This window comes from Ostrea edulis, chromosome 7 (genome assembly GCF_947568905.1).
Source record: "Ostrea edulis chromosome 7, xbOstEdul1.1, whole genome shotgun sequence".
NCBI classification, from domain to species: domain Eukaryota; kingdom Metazoa; phylum Mollusca; class Bivalvia; order Ostreida; family Ostreidae; genus Ostrea; species Ostrea edulis.
In genome coordinates this window covers 55,044,807-55,061,140 of record NC_079170.1, presented here as the reverse complement: position 1 = coordinate 55,061,140, position 16,334 = coordinate 55,044,807, and the positions used below count along the sequence as shown (strand labels likewise).

The following is a 16,334-nucleotide window of genomic DNA, read 5'->3' as shown; positions in this document are numbered from 1 at the left end:
TGCCTCATTAGTATCTTGAATGATCACATTCTACAAAAATGTCAGGTGTTGAGAATTATTGATTGTTTATGCAGGGTTGGAAATTCAATGAGATTATGAGCTAGTCACACAGAGTTGGCTATACTCAAAAGTTGCCAGTCCCGTTCAAAATCTGCCCATCCTGATTTTCAGTTTATTATTTTACATGAATGAATTTACACTGATTGTTCAAATTAGCCCCACCACTGGGTTTTCATCTTGAGCAGTCAGTAAGTTCGGACCCTGGTGTATGGTAAACCTGGGTGTCAGACTGCAGCTGATGCATTATTTGGGTTTATTCCCACTTGGCAATCATTTTGAGAAATCCTATTCCCACGTAGCTGATATTTTAATTTTTATACCCGAGTGATCAACAGGGTATGGGTTTGTTTTATATGCATGAGTATTTTTTATGCATTACAGGGGAACAAATTAAGAATAAAATTTAACAGATTTTCAGATAAATTAAATTATATCAAATGATTTAAATTTGTATTATTCTTATCCATTGTACATTTTTATGCCGGTAAAAAAATATTGAAAATTTATTATGGAGCTCATTACAAAGGTACAAAAATGTGTACATTAAACACTCTAAAAGATAATATAACCTGCTTTGATTAAAAATATTTATTTCCTCAAGGAAGATTTTTGTGTTTATAAAACTTTTCATGTTAATGAATAATCAATACTAATAAATTTTCATATTTTCTGATTGGAAAATTAACTGAGATTAAGGAAACTCCATACCAGGGCGTGAAGCTAACTTTTTTTGTCACCAGTCCAGCCAGACTGATGGGGTATAATTTCAACCAGTCCGCAGAAAAATTTACCAGTCCAACAGTTTTCCAGAAATAATTAAACGTATTTCGTTAATGTTATTAAAATGAAATTTGACTAAATAATTGCCTCTGAGTCAGACAATATTGTAACACTTAAATGTGGAATTTATATTTACGAATCAGATTTGTCTGATATCTACAGATCGAAGCATGCCAAATGTGTGTATTATAAGATTTCAAAAGTATATTTTCCAAAATGATGCTTTAGAAATTTAACCAGTCCTATCGGACTGACAAAAACAAATGTATGTCAGTCCGCCAGACTTTTAACCATGCAGTCACAGACTGACGGGCATATGTTAATTTCGAGCCCTGTCATACTCGCATATTTTCTAGTTGTTAAAAGTACATGTATAGAAAATTTATTTTCATTTATTATAGAGTCAAAACTAAAATTATCAAATAAAATATATAGGTCATCTTAGTTTTTAAGATGTGAGACATACATAAACAGAATCATATATCTATGTCTATATACAAAATGTCTGAAAAATAAAGGAAATCTATTGCATAATGGACTTGATAAAGAAATCAATGAAAACAGAGTTATTGCCCTTGGATATTGTCTTGATCAGGTCATGCCTACTTTTCCAGTAACCATACGGTCAGGAAATGGGTCTGGAACAATTGAATATTTTTAACTTTTTGATTAGCGCCCATCATTGGAAACCTATGGTCAGTTGCACTTCTTTTACCTCCTGTAGGACACAACACCAATATTTTCACATAACTCATTAAAATGCATGATCAATTAAGAACCAATTGGAATTGCCAAATAATCCTTAAACTCTAAGCGTCAGCAGTAATAGCAGCGCACATGAAAGTGTGTGTGTTTTGTTGTGCCACTATCAAACTATCAAAGATCAGGGTTACAGGGCTCTGTCGTCAAAAACTTCACTTGAGCAGTACAGCTATATGCTCAAGAGTGCCTGAACTTTCACCCAACAGACGCATCATTTGCGTGCAGCCTTTGTACAAATAAATTAAATCAGATATGTAAATTTAATGAATCAATGAATCAATGGTCACAAAAATGTACCAGATGAAGGAGGAAAGAGGTAAGTTGTTAGGTATGTTTATATTTTGGTTAAAATTAATTTCAAACAAACTGACAAAGAAGTTGTAAAACATTTTGCTGAAAGCTATGTAACTTGTCAAAATCTTTGCTTCAAAAGCCATGTTTTTCTATGCTCCCGAACACTTGAAATAGGGGAGCCTATTCATCGGTTGAATATTGCAATAAGGAACAGTAAAGCGACAAATCGCATAAAGAAACTGAGAAACACCTTCCAGCAAAAATATCTGCGTTGTGATCCATAGGAGGTAAAAGAAGTGCTACGGATCGTGCGTTTCTGATAAAGTTTTACCATTCCAATTCTTTTCAAAGTTGGTATGAAGCATCTTTTGGACAAGAGTGACATAAATTGTAAATTTCAGGACTCCTGCACCCCTAGGGCCTTAATTAGGAGCAGGGTAAAAACTGTCAAAAATTGTTAAATTTCCAAAAAACTTTCTTCTCAACAACTGCATATCTGTAAGAAAAACTAAATGCATAGTGATGTAGAGCAGAAAGGTCATTGCCAAAATTGTAGGTTCTGACTCCAGGGAAGGATGTATAGTATTTGTGTGTAAAACATTTAATAAACATCTTTACTTGCTATTCAGTGTTGTGATTAACATAAAATTTGAAACCTTAGGGGTCATGTGGGCCCCAGTGACCTTTCAAAGTTTACGGGCCCACAATTTGATCCAAGGGCCCACATTGTATTTGTATACATATCAATTTCCAATAAAGACCAAATTTATAACAGAAGATTTTTTTTTTCTGTTAGTGACAAAACATTCCATTTGAAAACATTCCGAAATTCTGAAAAAACAATCTCGATCATTTGTTCTCATATTCATGGAAGTAATAGTGTCTGTTAGTATTTCTCTTCTGGAGTTTTGAAACCCTTTCGATAAAATCACCACATTGTTTATTCGTGGCTAGTCTAGGTCACATATATGCTTGACATAACCTATGTTTAGTATCTGCTTTGCACACAACACAAATAATCTTGGTTAGTATAAAGTTTTATTGAAAAAGAAAGCACATTATAAAATGAAAATGTTCCTGACAGAAAATTTGGTCGCCATATGGGTGAGGTGATTTTTATATCTATTATAAATCGCCAACAGCAAATATTACTTGCATTGTCGAGTGGTTATCCACATCCCTGCTATTGATACTAAATGGAAACTAAATGGATATTTATAATGAGGAGGTAGCCCTTTACCAAAATTGTAAATATTTGTGAACCATTTAAATAATATCTTTTTTAATGCTATTGATACTGAATTGAAACTAAACGATATAGATGTTTAGATAAGAATAAGTATGGAAATTCATTATTCCAGGGGTAAGGGTTGATTAATTATTATTGAGCTTTTCTTTCGTTCAGCAACTGTGTGTTCAGTGATACAAAAGAAATAAAATCAGGATTTAAAAACTAGTATATTTTTTTTATATTATTAGCCGCCATTTTGATGAAAGTCTGGGAAGGTACTGAACTAATTTAACAAAGAAGACACAAGACCAAGATAAAACACAATGTACTATTTGAATGATGATAAAAAGACAGAGAAATTTCTAGATACAGAAAATGTTCTACCATGCCCGTCTTGCTCCTCACATAAATATTAATTGCTTTGAAGGAGAAACTTCTGATGTATTGTCCCACAACATAATTTTGCAAGACGTGGTGAAAATCAAATGTGGATTCTAATAAATTTCAAAGAACTTTTAATAAATTTGAAATCACAAAGCTTTTCTTAAATCAACAGCATTTAAACATTTTACTTTTCAACACTTTACATGACCATTCCTCATAATAAATTAAAACTAGGCTTTTGACAACGTAGACAGCTGTTTTAATTTTCAATAAAAATTGAACACAGAAATCTTCATTTCTTGTGATCAGTCATTCAAAATACTGTAAATCAACTATAGTCGTGTTTGAGAAGGTTTCATGAGGTTCACGAGAACCCTTCATCGCGAATATTTCTCACCATGAACCAGACCTTTAATGATTTTGCATGTACGTTTAAGATTATCTTAGTCATGAAAATTAGTTGCCAAGAACCAGTTCATCATGAGTAAATCGTGAAATAAAGTCATCATGAATAATAGTCAGTTTACAGTATTACTTGGTTAAACATCGCTCTGATTCGATGTAAGCACAAATACTCTGAATTTGATATTAAAAAGGTCAGAGTTCCTCATTGATGATATATACATGGTCTTAGGTGATCAAGTCTTCCAACCTGGAGGTTATAAAACTCTTACAGTACTCATACACAAACTCTTCCATGTTTGTTTTGAGCTTAACTCTGAGCAAGCTCCAAAGCATGTACTCGAAAAAACTTGAGCATGCACTCCATTTGGGTACGAGAATGATTTTATAGATGTTTTATTTTGAGTATGAGTATGATTTAGAGCACAGAGTTTTTGAGTTTATATAGTATGAAAATGTGCTCAAAAAAGTTTTATTACCTCCAGGCCTGTTGGAATTCCCATGGGCTTGAATTGTGCTCCTTTATTAGCTGACCTATTTTAATGTTTTTATGAGGCAAAATTTATTCAAAAGCTTCTACATGAGAAGAAGAAAATCTCTTGTTGTGGCCTACAACTCAACATTTAGATATATTGATGACGTTTTATGTATTTACAATATAATCATTTTCTTTCATTTGTCAATTCATCAGTCTTCCTTATCTACTTTGTATTTGGATATTTTATTGAATATAGATGTTAACGTAAAGCTGAATGACTTCAGCTTCTCCATTGTCAACTTCCCACATTTATGTAGTAATATTCCATTATCATGGAATCATACCATGGTATTATTATGGTGTTTATGTCTCAACTGATTTAATATGCAAGAACATGTACATATAATCAATTTTTAGCCGAGTTGCAACGAAGTTGAACTCGGCTATTGGTTTGGTGATGCGGGCGGGTTGGTGGGCGGGCGGTTGGGCGTCAACAATTGGTTTCCGGATGATAACTCGAAAAGTTTACAATCTAATCAAATGAAACTTTGATATATTGTTGGGTACCAGGTAAGGAAGACCCCTATTGATTTTGGAGAAAAATTGTCAAAGGTCAAGGTCACAGTGACCGAAAATAGAATGAAAATTTTAGAAAAATTTGGTTTCCAGATGATAACTCAGAAAGTTTAAATCTGAATCAAATGAAACTTTGAAATATTGATGGGTACTAGGTAAGGAAGACCCCTATTGATTTTGGAGAAATAAGGTCAAAGGTCAAGGTCACTGACCGAATATAGAATGAAAATTTCAGAAATATTTGGTTTCCAGATGATAACTCAGAAAGTTTAAATCCGAATCAAATGATACTTAAAGATATTGTTATGTACCAGGTAAGGAAGACCCCTATTGATTTTGGAGAAAATGGGTCAAAGGTCAAGGTCACAGTGACCGAAAATAGATTTAAAATTCAAAAAAAAAATTAGTTTCCGGAGAATAACTTGAAATTTTTTAATTTGAAACAAATGAAACTTGGTTATATTGTTGGATACCAGCAAAGCAAGGCCTCTATTGATTTTGGACAAAAATAGATTGAAAACTTTAGACAAATATGGTTTCTGGACAGTAACTTGAAAAGTTTAAAACTGAAATTAGTTCTTCACAATTATAAATTATATGCCACATCATTCCTCACTTTACAATGTATCCCATGCAACTTGGCTTATGCACCCCTGGGTGCATATATTGATTTTTCTTCTTATTAAATCATGGCAAGCTACTGACAAATAAGTTGATGTTACAGGGGTTTCAACAGTCTCATTTGAAATCAGCATTTTACAAATTCTATGGCTGTTATAATGATCTCATTTGCAAATGCAATCTGTTGATTGGTCAAATGCTGTCTGACAATTTTCATACCATTTGGGCCGTTCTTTACATACAGTTTTTGACTATATATGGATTAAATTATTCCATTTACATGATCAATATCTATATCGTGGAGAGTGTAAACGGTCAACAGGGGATGTTTACTCCTCCTGGACACCTGATCTCACCTATGGTGTTTCCAGAGCTCAGTGTTTGCCCAACTCATAATTTTGTTATTCTTTATGGAATTTATGGAATGACAGTCTTTTTAAAAACCTTTTTGAGTTGCAAGGATCATTATTGCTCTCTGGGGCTGAATTCTGGGAGTCAAATTTTTTTCTTCTGTTTTTGAGGTTCACGCAATTTGAATTTTAATTTAAAGCATTTAATTTTGATCTGCACTGTATAGGGTACACAACAGTACAGTATTTTGTTCATGAAATGAATAAATATTGGTTAACTGCAGATGTAATGAATACTTTCATAAATTATTACACATCTTTGAAGTTTCTATAGGTCACTGCATGGTCAACATATCCTTTATATGATAAAACACAATGGAGGTATGACATACGTAAATGTCTCTATGTCTTATCTTGGATTGTTTTCATTACCTGTTGCAAGTCTGGTCATTGCTAGATTAATGCCGTTCTAACGACGATCTTTGAACTAAGTCCAAAAGGATTACATCTTTTGCTGACAGTACAGCATTTACATTTCATAGATTTTGCAATGTCATTGAACCAGGTATACTCACTGAGCCAGCGGTTATTGAAGGACCTTTTACTGCATTTGATGCAGACAGTATTCTTTATGTCGAGACCATGTGTATCCTGATATTTACAGGATCGTTTTCTCGATTTATCGTCATTTTATTTGGTTTTATTTAACAATGTTGCCATGTTGAAACAACTTGCAAGTGTAACTGGTTCTCTGCCTTTATTTTATATACTTCTGAATGTAGTATTATAAACTGGTCCCATCTGGGAAAGAACACCGAACCTGATGCTGATTGCAAAATATTAAATTTATCTTTGTATTTTTTTCTGCATCATGGTGACCCTTCGAGTGATGGTATTGGGGGTAAAAAGTATTTTGATGTGTAAATTTCAGATATTTGCGATAATGGAAACACTGATTGATCACTTTTAGTTTTTGTTGTCTTGAGTTTTCATTTAAATACAATGCAGAAAATGAGCAGAAATTTTTTTTTTTTAGCAAATTAATTTTAGGTCACCAGAATCACTGAGATGATCTATTACCATTGGTCTTCATCCGTTGCCCTCTTTTGTGTATAAACAGTGAACATTTTAGGTCACCCGAGTCACTTAGGTTACCTATTACTATTGGTCTGTGTCCATTGTTGTGTGATGTGAGTTAGGAATTGAACATATTTAACCTCTTCATAACTACGTACCCCTTTCAAGTCTTTGTCAAATTTGGTATGAAGCATCTCTGGGACAATGGGGACATAAATTGTAAATTTCAGGACTCCTTTTCCCCCCAGGGCCTATGGGGCAGGCAAAAACTGCCAAAACAAACACACATCTGTTAAAAAAAATAAATACATTGTCATGTAGAGCAGGAAGGCCTCTAACAAAGTTGTAAATTTTTATGATCCCAGGGGTAAAAGTTCTAACTCCAGGAGTCCAGGGTGGGACCAAATTTGGCATATAAATTGAGATTATTTGAGAAGATTTTCATAAAATTTAAATGTTATGATTAGATTCCTGTAGCTATCACTCTAACTGTCAGTCCAGTTATCAGCACTCTTTATGGCACTTGATAACTGAAGTTTCCTTGGGAATATTTTCATGAATTTTATTCATAAAATTCTTTAATTAGGCAGAGAAAGATTTTCGATTTTCATATCTAACATGGAGCTCTTTCTTTTCTTAGTTTTCTCAATGATATGAAACATTTTGCCTTTTCAGGGGCTGGAGAGTCGGGGAAGAGCACAATTGTCAAACAGATGAAGTAAGTTTAGGCTGTCTCATGATAGCCAGGGTGAATTTGAGAACTTGTAAAACATACCATTTTAATACAACATTTCACTAATACAGATGGAATTAACTGACTCATTTTGCAGGATCATCCATGAAAAGGGATATTCACAAGAAGAATGCCTACAATACAAGCCAGTAGTTTACAGCAACACAATTCAATCCATGATTGCCATCATCCGAGCCATGGGACAGCTCAAAATCGAGTTTGGATATCCTGAAAGAGCAGTATGTAACATTAATATGAGTTCATCTGTTTTTTTACATAAAGATATAGAGTGATGTATTGTTACAGACCAGGAATGGTATGCATATCTAAATTGAACATTACCCCTGCAAGACATTAAAGAACAGTTCTGGAATTGTACAACATTTTTTGAATTGTTGTAGAGAAGATATTCAAAAACATTCTTAAACATTTCTATATCATATGGTGTTGTTGAGGACCAGACATATAGTTTACGATTAATTCATTTTCCTGAACATTATAAGCACGGTTGGATGCCATATTGCCATCTAAATTTTGCAACTCGCTGTCGAAAGAAATTTAAATGGCAAACATGTGATGCAATTTATTGAATGACAGAGTATCATTTTCATCTCAGGCAAAACAAGTAATATTTTCAGGTCACCTGGATCACTCAGGTGACCTATTACAATTGTCAGTACCCATCGTCGTGAGTTTCCAGTCACACATTAACAATTGAACATTAAACTTTTTTTATCGAATTGGTATGAAACATCTTTGGAACAAGGGGGACATAAATTGTAATTTTCAGGACCTCTGTACCCCTGGGGCCTTGGGGATGGTGCAAAACTGCCCTAAAATGACCGATCTTCAAAAATCTTTCTCAACAACCTCACATCTTTAACAAAAACTAAATGCACAGTGACGTAGAGCAGGAAGGTCTATGTAAATTTCATGTAAGAAATTTTGGTTCCAGGATGGGGCAAAAATTATTATATAGTGATTATTGTTTTTATTACATTGTATTTTAAAGACTTCTTAAACTTACTGATACTTTATAAAACATAAATGCACATTTAGAAAAAGCAGAAAGGAATGTACCAAAATTTTGAATTTCACACCCCAGGGTTTTGACTCTAGGGCAAGTCCAAAATAGTCATATAGATTTAATATATAGTATGTAAAGTCTTTCATCAGTATGGGCACTTTTCTGGGGCATTTGTGTTTTAAGAACACAACATGTTTTATACTCCTGCTGAATATTAGAATTTAGCTTAAATATGCAGAGGAGGAAAATTAGTATCGATATCATAGCACTTGGGGCTAGCAATACTTTTAACTACCGTATATACTCGCCTATAAGTTGGTTGTATTTTTTAAGGTTATTTTGTAGGAATTTGCCATTGACCCGCTTGTAAGTCAGTACAAATTTTTGTCAGAATCGGTTACCAATTTCAAGTCAATGCTCTAGTGTTTTTACCTAGATGTTTCAAAAAATATTTTGAGAAATTAATAATTATGAGGTGCTCAATATCCAAGCCATGTCTGGTTGGGGTTTAAACACAACCCTTGATCTACTATGGGCAATGATCACTCGTTTACCTAAGCAATTATGGTCTCCTAATTACCAGTACCTGACACCGTGTTTACTTAGTGGTACGCGCCTCTCGAAAACTGTTATTGTGGGATTCCGGTATAATTGTATCAACAATCGAGTTTTTAAGAGTCAAGAATGATGATCTAAATTATCTGTTAACAATATTCAATCTTTTATGAAATATATTTCAGCCGGTATACATATGAATATTTCAATATTAAATGGGGTTTGTAATTCAATTTTACCGATAAACGATAGATTAGTTGAATTGAAAGAATTAGTTACCGGTATGTAAATAATTTTCAAAATAAATAATAAACACTTAACTAGATAAAAATATGTAAATACTTGTTCTTTATACATAATTTTCAAAATAATAAACAATACGATATGTGTAGATATTTGTGAACAATAATCATTTGTGTGGTAGTCCATGATAATCATCAGAGTTGTTTAAAAAACACTACATTGCGCCGCCCAGAAAAATACCAATCTTCTTAAGACACGCCTATAAGTCGGACATAGAGTTTTGGACCAAACATTGACTCTCAAAAATCCGACTTGTAGGCGAGTATATACGGTAATGTTCAGGTGACCGATTAGGCCTGTGGGCCTCTTGTTAGATCAGGTGCATTTGGGTATATATAGGTAGAGTAAAACAAGTATCTGAAAGAAATATGGTGGACTTCCTTGTTAGTTTCTTACAGCTATGCCTGTTTAAAATGTCATTAGAGCTTTGTTTGTTTTGAACATATTTTATTGATGAAATCAAAAGGATTGGGAACAAGTTCTGACAACTTACAAGTCCCTCTCCTAAAATTAGAGCTTTAAAGACACATTTTGCAACCTAGTAGTAAGTATGACATTGAGCACTGATGCATTTATACAGTAATATCACTGTTAGTGCTTTAGGCACACCATCCATTTCATACTTTTGTGTTAAACATCAAAAGACTGTTTTCCCACTGACTGTTATGTTACCTGTTGTGATGTGGTATTGATATGTGGCTTGTATATATCTGAGCGTAGTCATTAGTCTCTTAAGGTTCTCATGGATGCTGACAGGAAAACAAGCTTCCTCACTTGCTAAGAGAACAGACCACAAATTTCCTGTGAAAGTGAGGGGGATTTTCTCAGACTTGATATTCTCACATGGTACCTTATAATATAATGCAGAGATTTAAGGTAGCAGCAGTGATATGTTGTCTTCAATAAGGATGAACTGTTTGAAATTTAGTATTTGTTGCCATGGGACAAAGGAGCATGAATCTGCATGTCCAAGACAGTGTAGACCCAAGAGTTACCATCACTCTGGGAAATTTGTTTTCAGTTTTATTAGTCCCCTACTATTTCCTCTTCAGTTGTGTGCATCTGTCAGTCAGTCTGCCTCAGTTGGTTTTCTGCACTTGTTTTCATCATACTTTGATTTAGGAAGCTGAAAATTAGAATGTGGTTTATTACTGTATGTTTACAGATCCAAGATTAAATTTCGTCATAGTTGAGTGATTTTTACAAGATCTTCATAATATAATAGAACTTTGTGCTAGATAATGTTTTCTGCACATTTTTATGCCCCAAGAATAGAAGATTCAGGGGTATATAGTTTTTGGCCTGTCTGTCTGTCGGTGGCATAAAACCTTAACCTTGGTAATATTAGTGAAAGCGAAATGTCGTTGGACCGACGGACATGTCCAGTAATTTGACTCTCGGTCTGGTAAACTTCGTTATATTTTCGGTCCGTTTATAAAAAAGACATACGAAAACGACAACATGTTCCAATTAAAATGGAATAGTAATGCAATCCCCGGTAGACCTTTAAAACGAAAATGCATGACCAGGGGGCTCAAAGTCAAATATAAAAACAATACTACCTTTTTTTGGTCTAGTAAAATGTGATTCAGTCTGGTAATGTTCCTGTGTTTACCAGACCGAATGTCCTGTAAAACATTTCAACATTTCGCGATCACTGTAATATCATTTACACCATAAGAGGTAAAGCTTTCATATTTAATGTGTGTATTCCTTATGGCAAGACCTTTTCATTGACACCAAAATCATTGACCTGGTGACCTTCACATTGACCTTTGACCAACTTTTAGAAAATTCGAATATAAGTAATATCTTTCAAATTGTAAGAGGTACTGTTTTTATATTGAGCATGTGCATTTCTTGTGAGAAGACCTTTCCAGCATACTAGATTTGTTGACCATGTGACATTGACTCTAGATGTAGTTTTTGGAAATTTTCAAAAAAACTTTAACCTTGGCCATATATACTTTACACCATAAGAGGTACAGCTTTCATATTTGGCATGTGTATTTCTTATTGCAAGACCTTTCCATTGGTACTTGGTGACCTTAGCATTGACGTTTGACCTACTTTTAGAAAATTTTAGAAAAGTTTAGAGCTTCACTATTTATTTGCCAGGCTGTATTGACACTACATGTGAACAGGTCTAGTGTTGCACAGCTTCACTAGATTTTTTCTCAGTGATAAAGATTCTTCTGCATCATGATAAATACTGTTTTGACAGCTCTTGTGTTGGAAATTGATCTGTAATTGTAGAATATGTACAGATGTGTGTATGATAGTTGTGGTATTACCTATTGTACAGGTGATAATTAGATTACAGGAGGCAACACAGATCAATTGATAGTGAATTTCAGGTATTGTAATAGACTGAGGATTGCTAGTCTGCTGTGTAACAGGTAACAACATCACCTGGTCATTGCTCTTCATTGATAGAGACTTTAATGCATTTCTACCTATGGCTAGATAAACATGACAAGCATTAGAAATTGATTGGTATAGGTGGACAGTAGTAATAAAAACTCCTCATTCCAAGTATGTATGAATTATTTATTGAATGTGTGCCTCAAAACTCTATAACTGGCAATGCTGGGGAAACACCCCATAAACACATTGTTTTCAAGACAGATAAGATTGCATTGAAGGCATGTTGTAAACATCTGGTTTTCCTGCTTTGTCTGACATTATTTTCTGCTGTGTTCACATCACATAGAAAGATGAAATGGTCTTTATCACGTCTCAGACAAAATTGTTGAAATCTAATTGGTCAGATCTTGGTCACATGACGCCGTGAAATAAACCGTATCATGGGAGAAAAATCTGTATTGAGCGAATAATTATTGTTGGGTTTGACTTGCAGCCGTGACAAAATGGTGAAGTGATTTGGGCAGACGACTGCAACACAAATAGACGAGAAAAGGCAGAGAAATGAACAATTAGAGGTCTTCGACGTGATGAATTCATTACACAGTTAGTTAGTGACCTAGCTAGCTGATACGGAAAAATACATGGTGTGAAAAGAAAATCCGTATCGGGCTCGGCGAACCTGATACGGAATAATACATGGTGTGAAAAGAAAACCTTTATCGCCAAGCCCGAAACGGGTTTTCTTTTCACACCATGTATTTTTCCATATCAGGACGCCGTTTTATCAAACATCGTAACTAGTTGCGTAAGTTTAGTTTGGCGTAACTTTCTGACTAGACTAAATATTTTACGTAAGTCCGTTTCATCAAATGGCGTAAGATTAGAATTTACGCAAGTTTTCTACTAACTAGTAGAAACACTACATCAGGTCGAACCCTTACGTAAGTACCTACGCAAGCAAAAATCATGGTCGACTGTTAGCTGTTTGTAAATATATATGGAATTTTTACAGACGAGCTTTGCGTCGTGATCAATTTTTTCAAGACAGGATGCTTTTAGACGTTTACAACGATAAATATGTAAGGCTATAAGGGTTACTTCCCTTTGAAAACTAGTAAATTTATGGCTTGCCTTTACTGTATGATTATTTTTCACAAGTGTCTATCTGTACATGAATGATGAATGTACAGTGTTATTCCCAAATCCCTGTATAAGGTTTTCCAATGTAAAGGGAACATTCACTTTGTTGTATTATATGTAGGCCATTTATAAATCTCTTCAAAACTTCCGCTCTGACTAACTTGGAACAAATGATTAGCGAGCCAGATTCAATTCGATCTCTGTCGTATGGTGGGTGGATTTACGGGAGTGTAATGTATATTTCATGAACCGTTACTTTAAGATCTACTATTTTCCATTGTATATCTTAAATCTTGAAAAAATATCCTGTCTTAAGAGATACATCATATAACTATATTATGATAATAAAGTTCTTCCAAATAAAAAAAAAAAGGTCTTCGTAACAGTTTGATACTTGACGAATTTCGGTGATAAGTGATGTGCAGGATAATCCGTGCAGATATATATTTTATGTTATCAAATAAAGAAAAACATGTACATGTATATGAGGCACAAATCGGATTGAAGGGGAGGGGTGTCACCCTGCGTAAAGTTACTACTCCACTTTTTTTAACAATACGATTCTTTTAAAAATTTTGTACTGTAAGTGAATGGGAGGAATTCATGAATAAAAACTATTTAGTGAGGTATGATCATGAGCATTATTAGAAGAAGTCTAAACCCCCCCCCCCCCCCCCCCCCCCCCCCCCCCCCCCCACACACACACACACACATGGTGTTTGTAGGAAAATGTTTTGAGACACTCATAATAGAAGACTCTAGCACCCCCACGATTGAAGAAAATGAAACCTGAGAGAGAGAAAATTGTGGAAATCACTGCAAAAGATTCCAACACCACCCACTCCACCCCACCTCCGAATTAGGATTTTGCAGATAAGACAAAAGATTATTTGAAAATCCAACATCTAATTTATGTCCCAGCTGCACACACCCACCCCACCCTCCGTCACTTTGTGAAACGATGGTACATGCCTGTATATAATCCCAAACTGTAAAATATGCAGATATTCAATTTGTTCAAACACATTTAGGCCTATGAGTCTACATTAATTGTCCAATTAAAGTACAAATTTATATAGTTAATATTGATATACAATGTAGATGTATCGTGTCGACCTACATGCACTTAAAATATAATAATCTTTGAAATCATAAAACAACTACTTTTTGTAGAAGAAGAGATGTAAAATATATACATATATATATATAGGCTTATAGAGATAAAAACAAATTTTGTTTATGGAGTGATATGTTTGATTTAGTATGCAGTGCCCAAATAGTATGGTATAGGAAAATTTTACTGCCTCTGCCAACACGGCCATCTCTTTCTCCTCCCAATTCCGCTTGTGCATTTTCTTTACATTCTTTTCATTCATTATTTTGGTCCAGACGACAAGTGGAAAAAAAACGAAAGTATGATGTACGCATGCTCAGGACGCGGTAACTAAGCACGTAAGCTTAGATGAAAACTTAGTCGAGTAGTAACGTACCAGGCTGTCCAGCGGCCCTAAAATTCCTAAGAATTCCTAATTTTTTTTCAGTTTTGCTAAAATTCCTAAAAAAATGTAAAATTCAAGGGGAAATCCTAAAAAAGCCCTTATTTTTCATGTCAATTCCTACTTTTTTATCAGTCTTGAAAAATCAAAATGCATTCATACAAAATGTGTGTTATTAACGTAGATTGCAGTTCTTATTCAGATATATGCTGATGCAGTGAAAGGCAGTTGACCTGTGGATCCATGTGTCAAGCTTGTTTATTGGTTGTGACTTTGTGATAAAGAGTTGAGATTTATGTAACATCTTATTTGTGTGTCATTTGAGTTTCTTTATTGTCAAATTTGACAAGGTAAGTCCTTTTAAATAATTAAAACTTCCACAATTTGGTTAAAAATTCCTAAATTTAGCCCTAATTTTTTAAAATTTTACCCCTAAAATTTGCCCTTATTTTTTGTCCAAGGGTGCTGGACAGCCTGACGTACGCATGTATTTACGTCGTTTCGTGAAACGCGGTTTGCGCTAAACTAAGATTATACGTACTAACTAGATTTACGTAGTCAGCGTAAGACTTAGTTGAAAATTTACACTTATTGATGAAACGGCGTCCAGGTCACTAACTGTGTAACTAATAGTATTGTGCTAGTTCAGATGAAGTCCAGTTGTTTAAGTATATGCATTTGATTTTACATTTTGCAGTGTGTATGTCAGTGATAAACTACCAGTCTTTATTAAAGCTCACTAGCACAGGGATTGACAGATATATTTTTAGCTCACTGGGACAAATGTCCGGAGACCTATTGTCATGACCGAGGTATCGGGGTTGGCATCACACTTTAAGGAAAAACTTTTAACCTTGGCTAGATCTATCTTTTCAACCAAGGGAGATTTCACATATAGATGACCAGGTCTTTCATTATGTACCAAGAACTTTAACCTTTTGCTATATCTTATGAACCAATGGGGATAGGTCTTTTATATTTCACATGTATATACCTTGTGAAAAGACCTTTTTAGCTCACCTGAGCCGAATGCCCAAGTGAGGTTTTCTGATCAAAATTTGTCCACTCTGTCGGCGGCGGCATAAACTTTTCACATTTTTATCTTCTCCAGAACCACTGGGCCAATCTCAACCAAACCTGGCTCAAAGCATACTTGGGTAAAGGGCTCTCAAGTTTATTCAAATGAAGGGCCATGCTCCCTTCAAAGGGGAGAGAATCACTAAAATAGGGTGGAGTCATTTAAAAATCTTTTTCTCAAGAACCACTGGGCCAGAGGAGCTCAAATTTACATGAAATGTTCTTGATATGGTGCAGATTCAAGTTTGTTAAAATCATGACCCCAGGGGGTAGGATGGAGCCACAATAGGGGATCAAAGTTTTACATTGAAATATATAGGGAGTGAATCTTTAAAAATCTTCTCAAGAACCACTGGGCTAGGAAAGCACAAATTTATCACATCAAAGACCTCTAACTGTATATTTGGGGGTCTATATCATACAACTTAGTCAAATGTCTTTCCTTTTGTTTAAGAATAATTTTGTCACGGCTGCAAGTCGAACCTGACAATAAATTACTCGCTCAATACGAATTTTTCTCGCATAATATGTTGGGTTGTTTTTTTCACGGCGTCGTGTGACCAAGATCTGACTAATTAGATTTCAACAATTTTGTCTGAGGCCTGATAATAGTACATACAA

General features: G+C 34.5%; 1 protein-coding gene across 2 annotated transcripts in view; it reads left to right on the top strand.

Moving 5' to 3' along the window:
- Positions 1-16,334, top strand: part of LOC125655629 (guanine nucleotide-binding protein G(i) subunit alpha) — a 54,715-nt gene that overhangs the window by 27,368 nt on the left and 11,013 nt on the right. For both annotated transcript variants that reach the window (XM_048885991.2, XM_048885990.2), the window contains exons 2-3: positions 7,691-7,733; positions 7,846-7,987. In XM_048885991.2, coding sequence (XP_048741948.1) covers positions 7,691-7,733; positions 7,846-7,987 — 185 coding nt within the window. The remainder of the gene's footprint in view (positions 1-7,690; positions 7,734-7,845; positions 7,988-16,334) is intronic.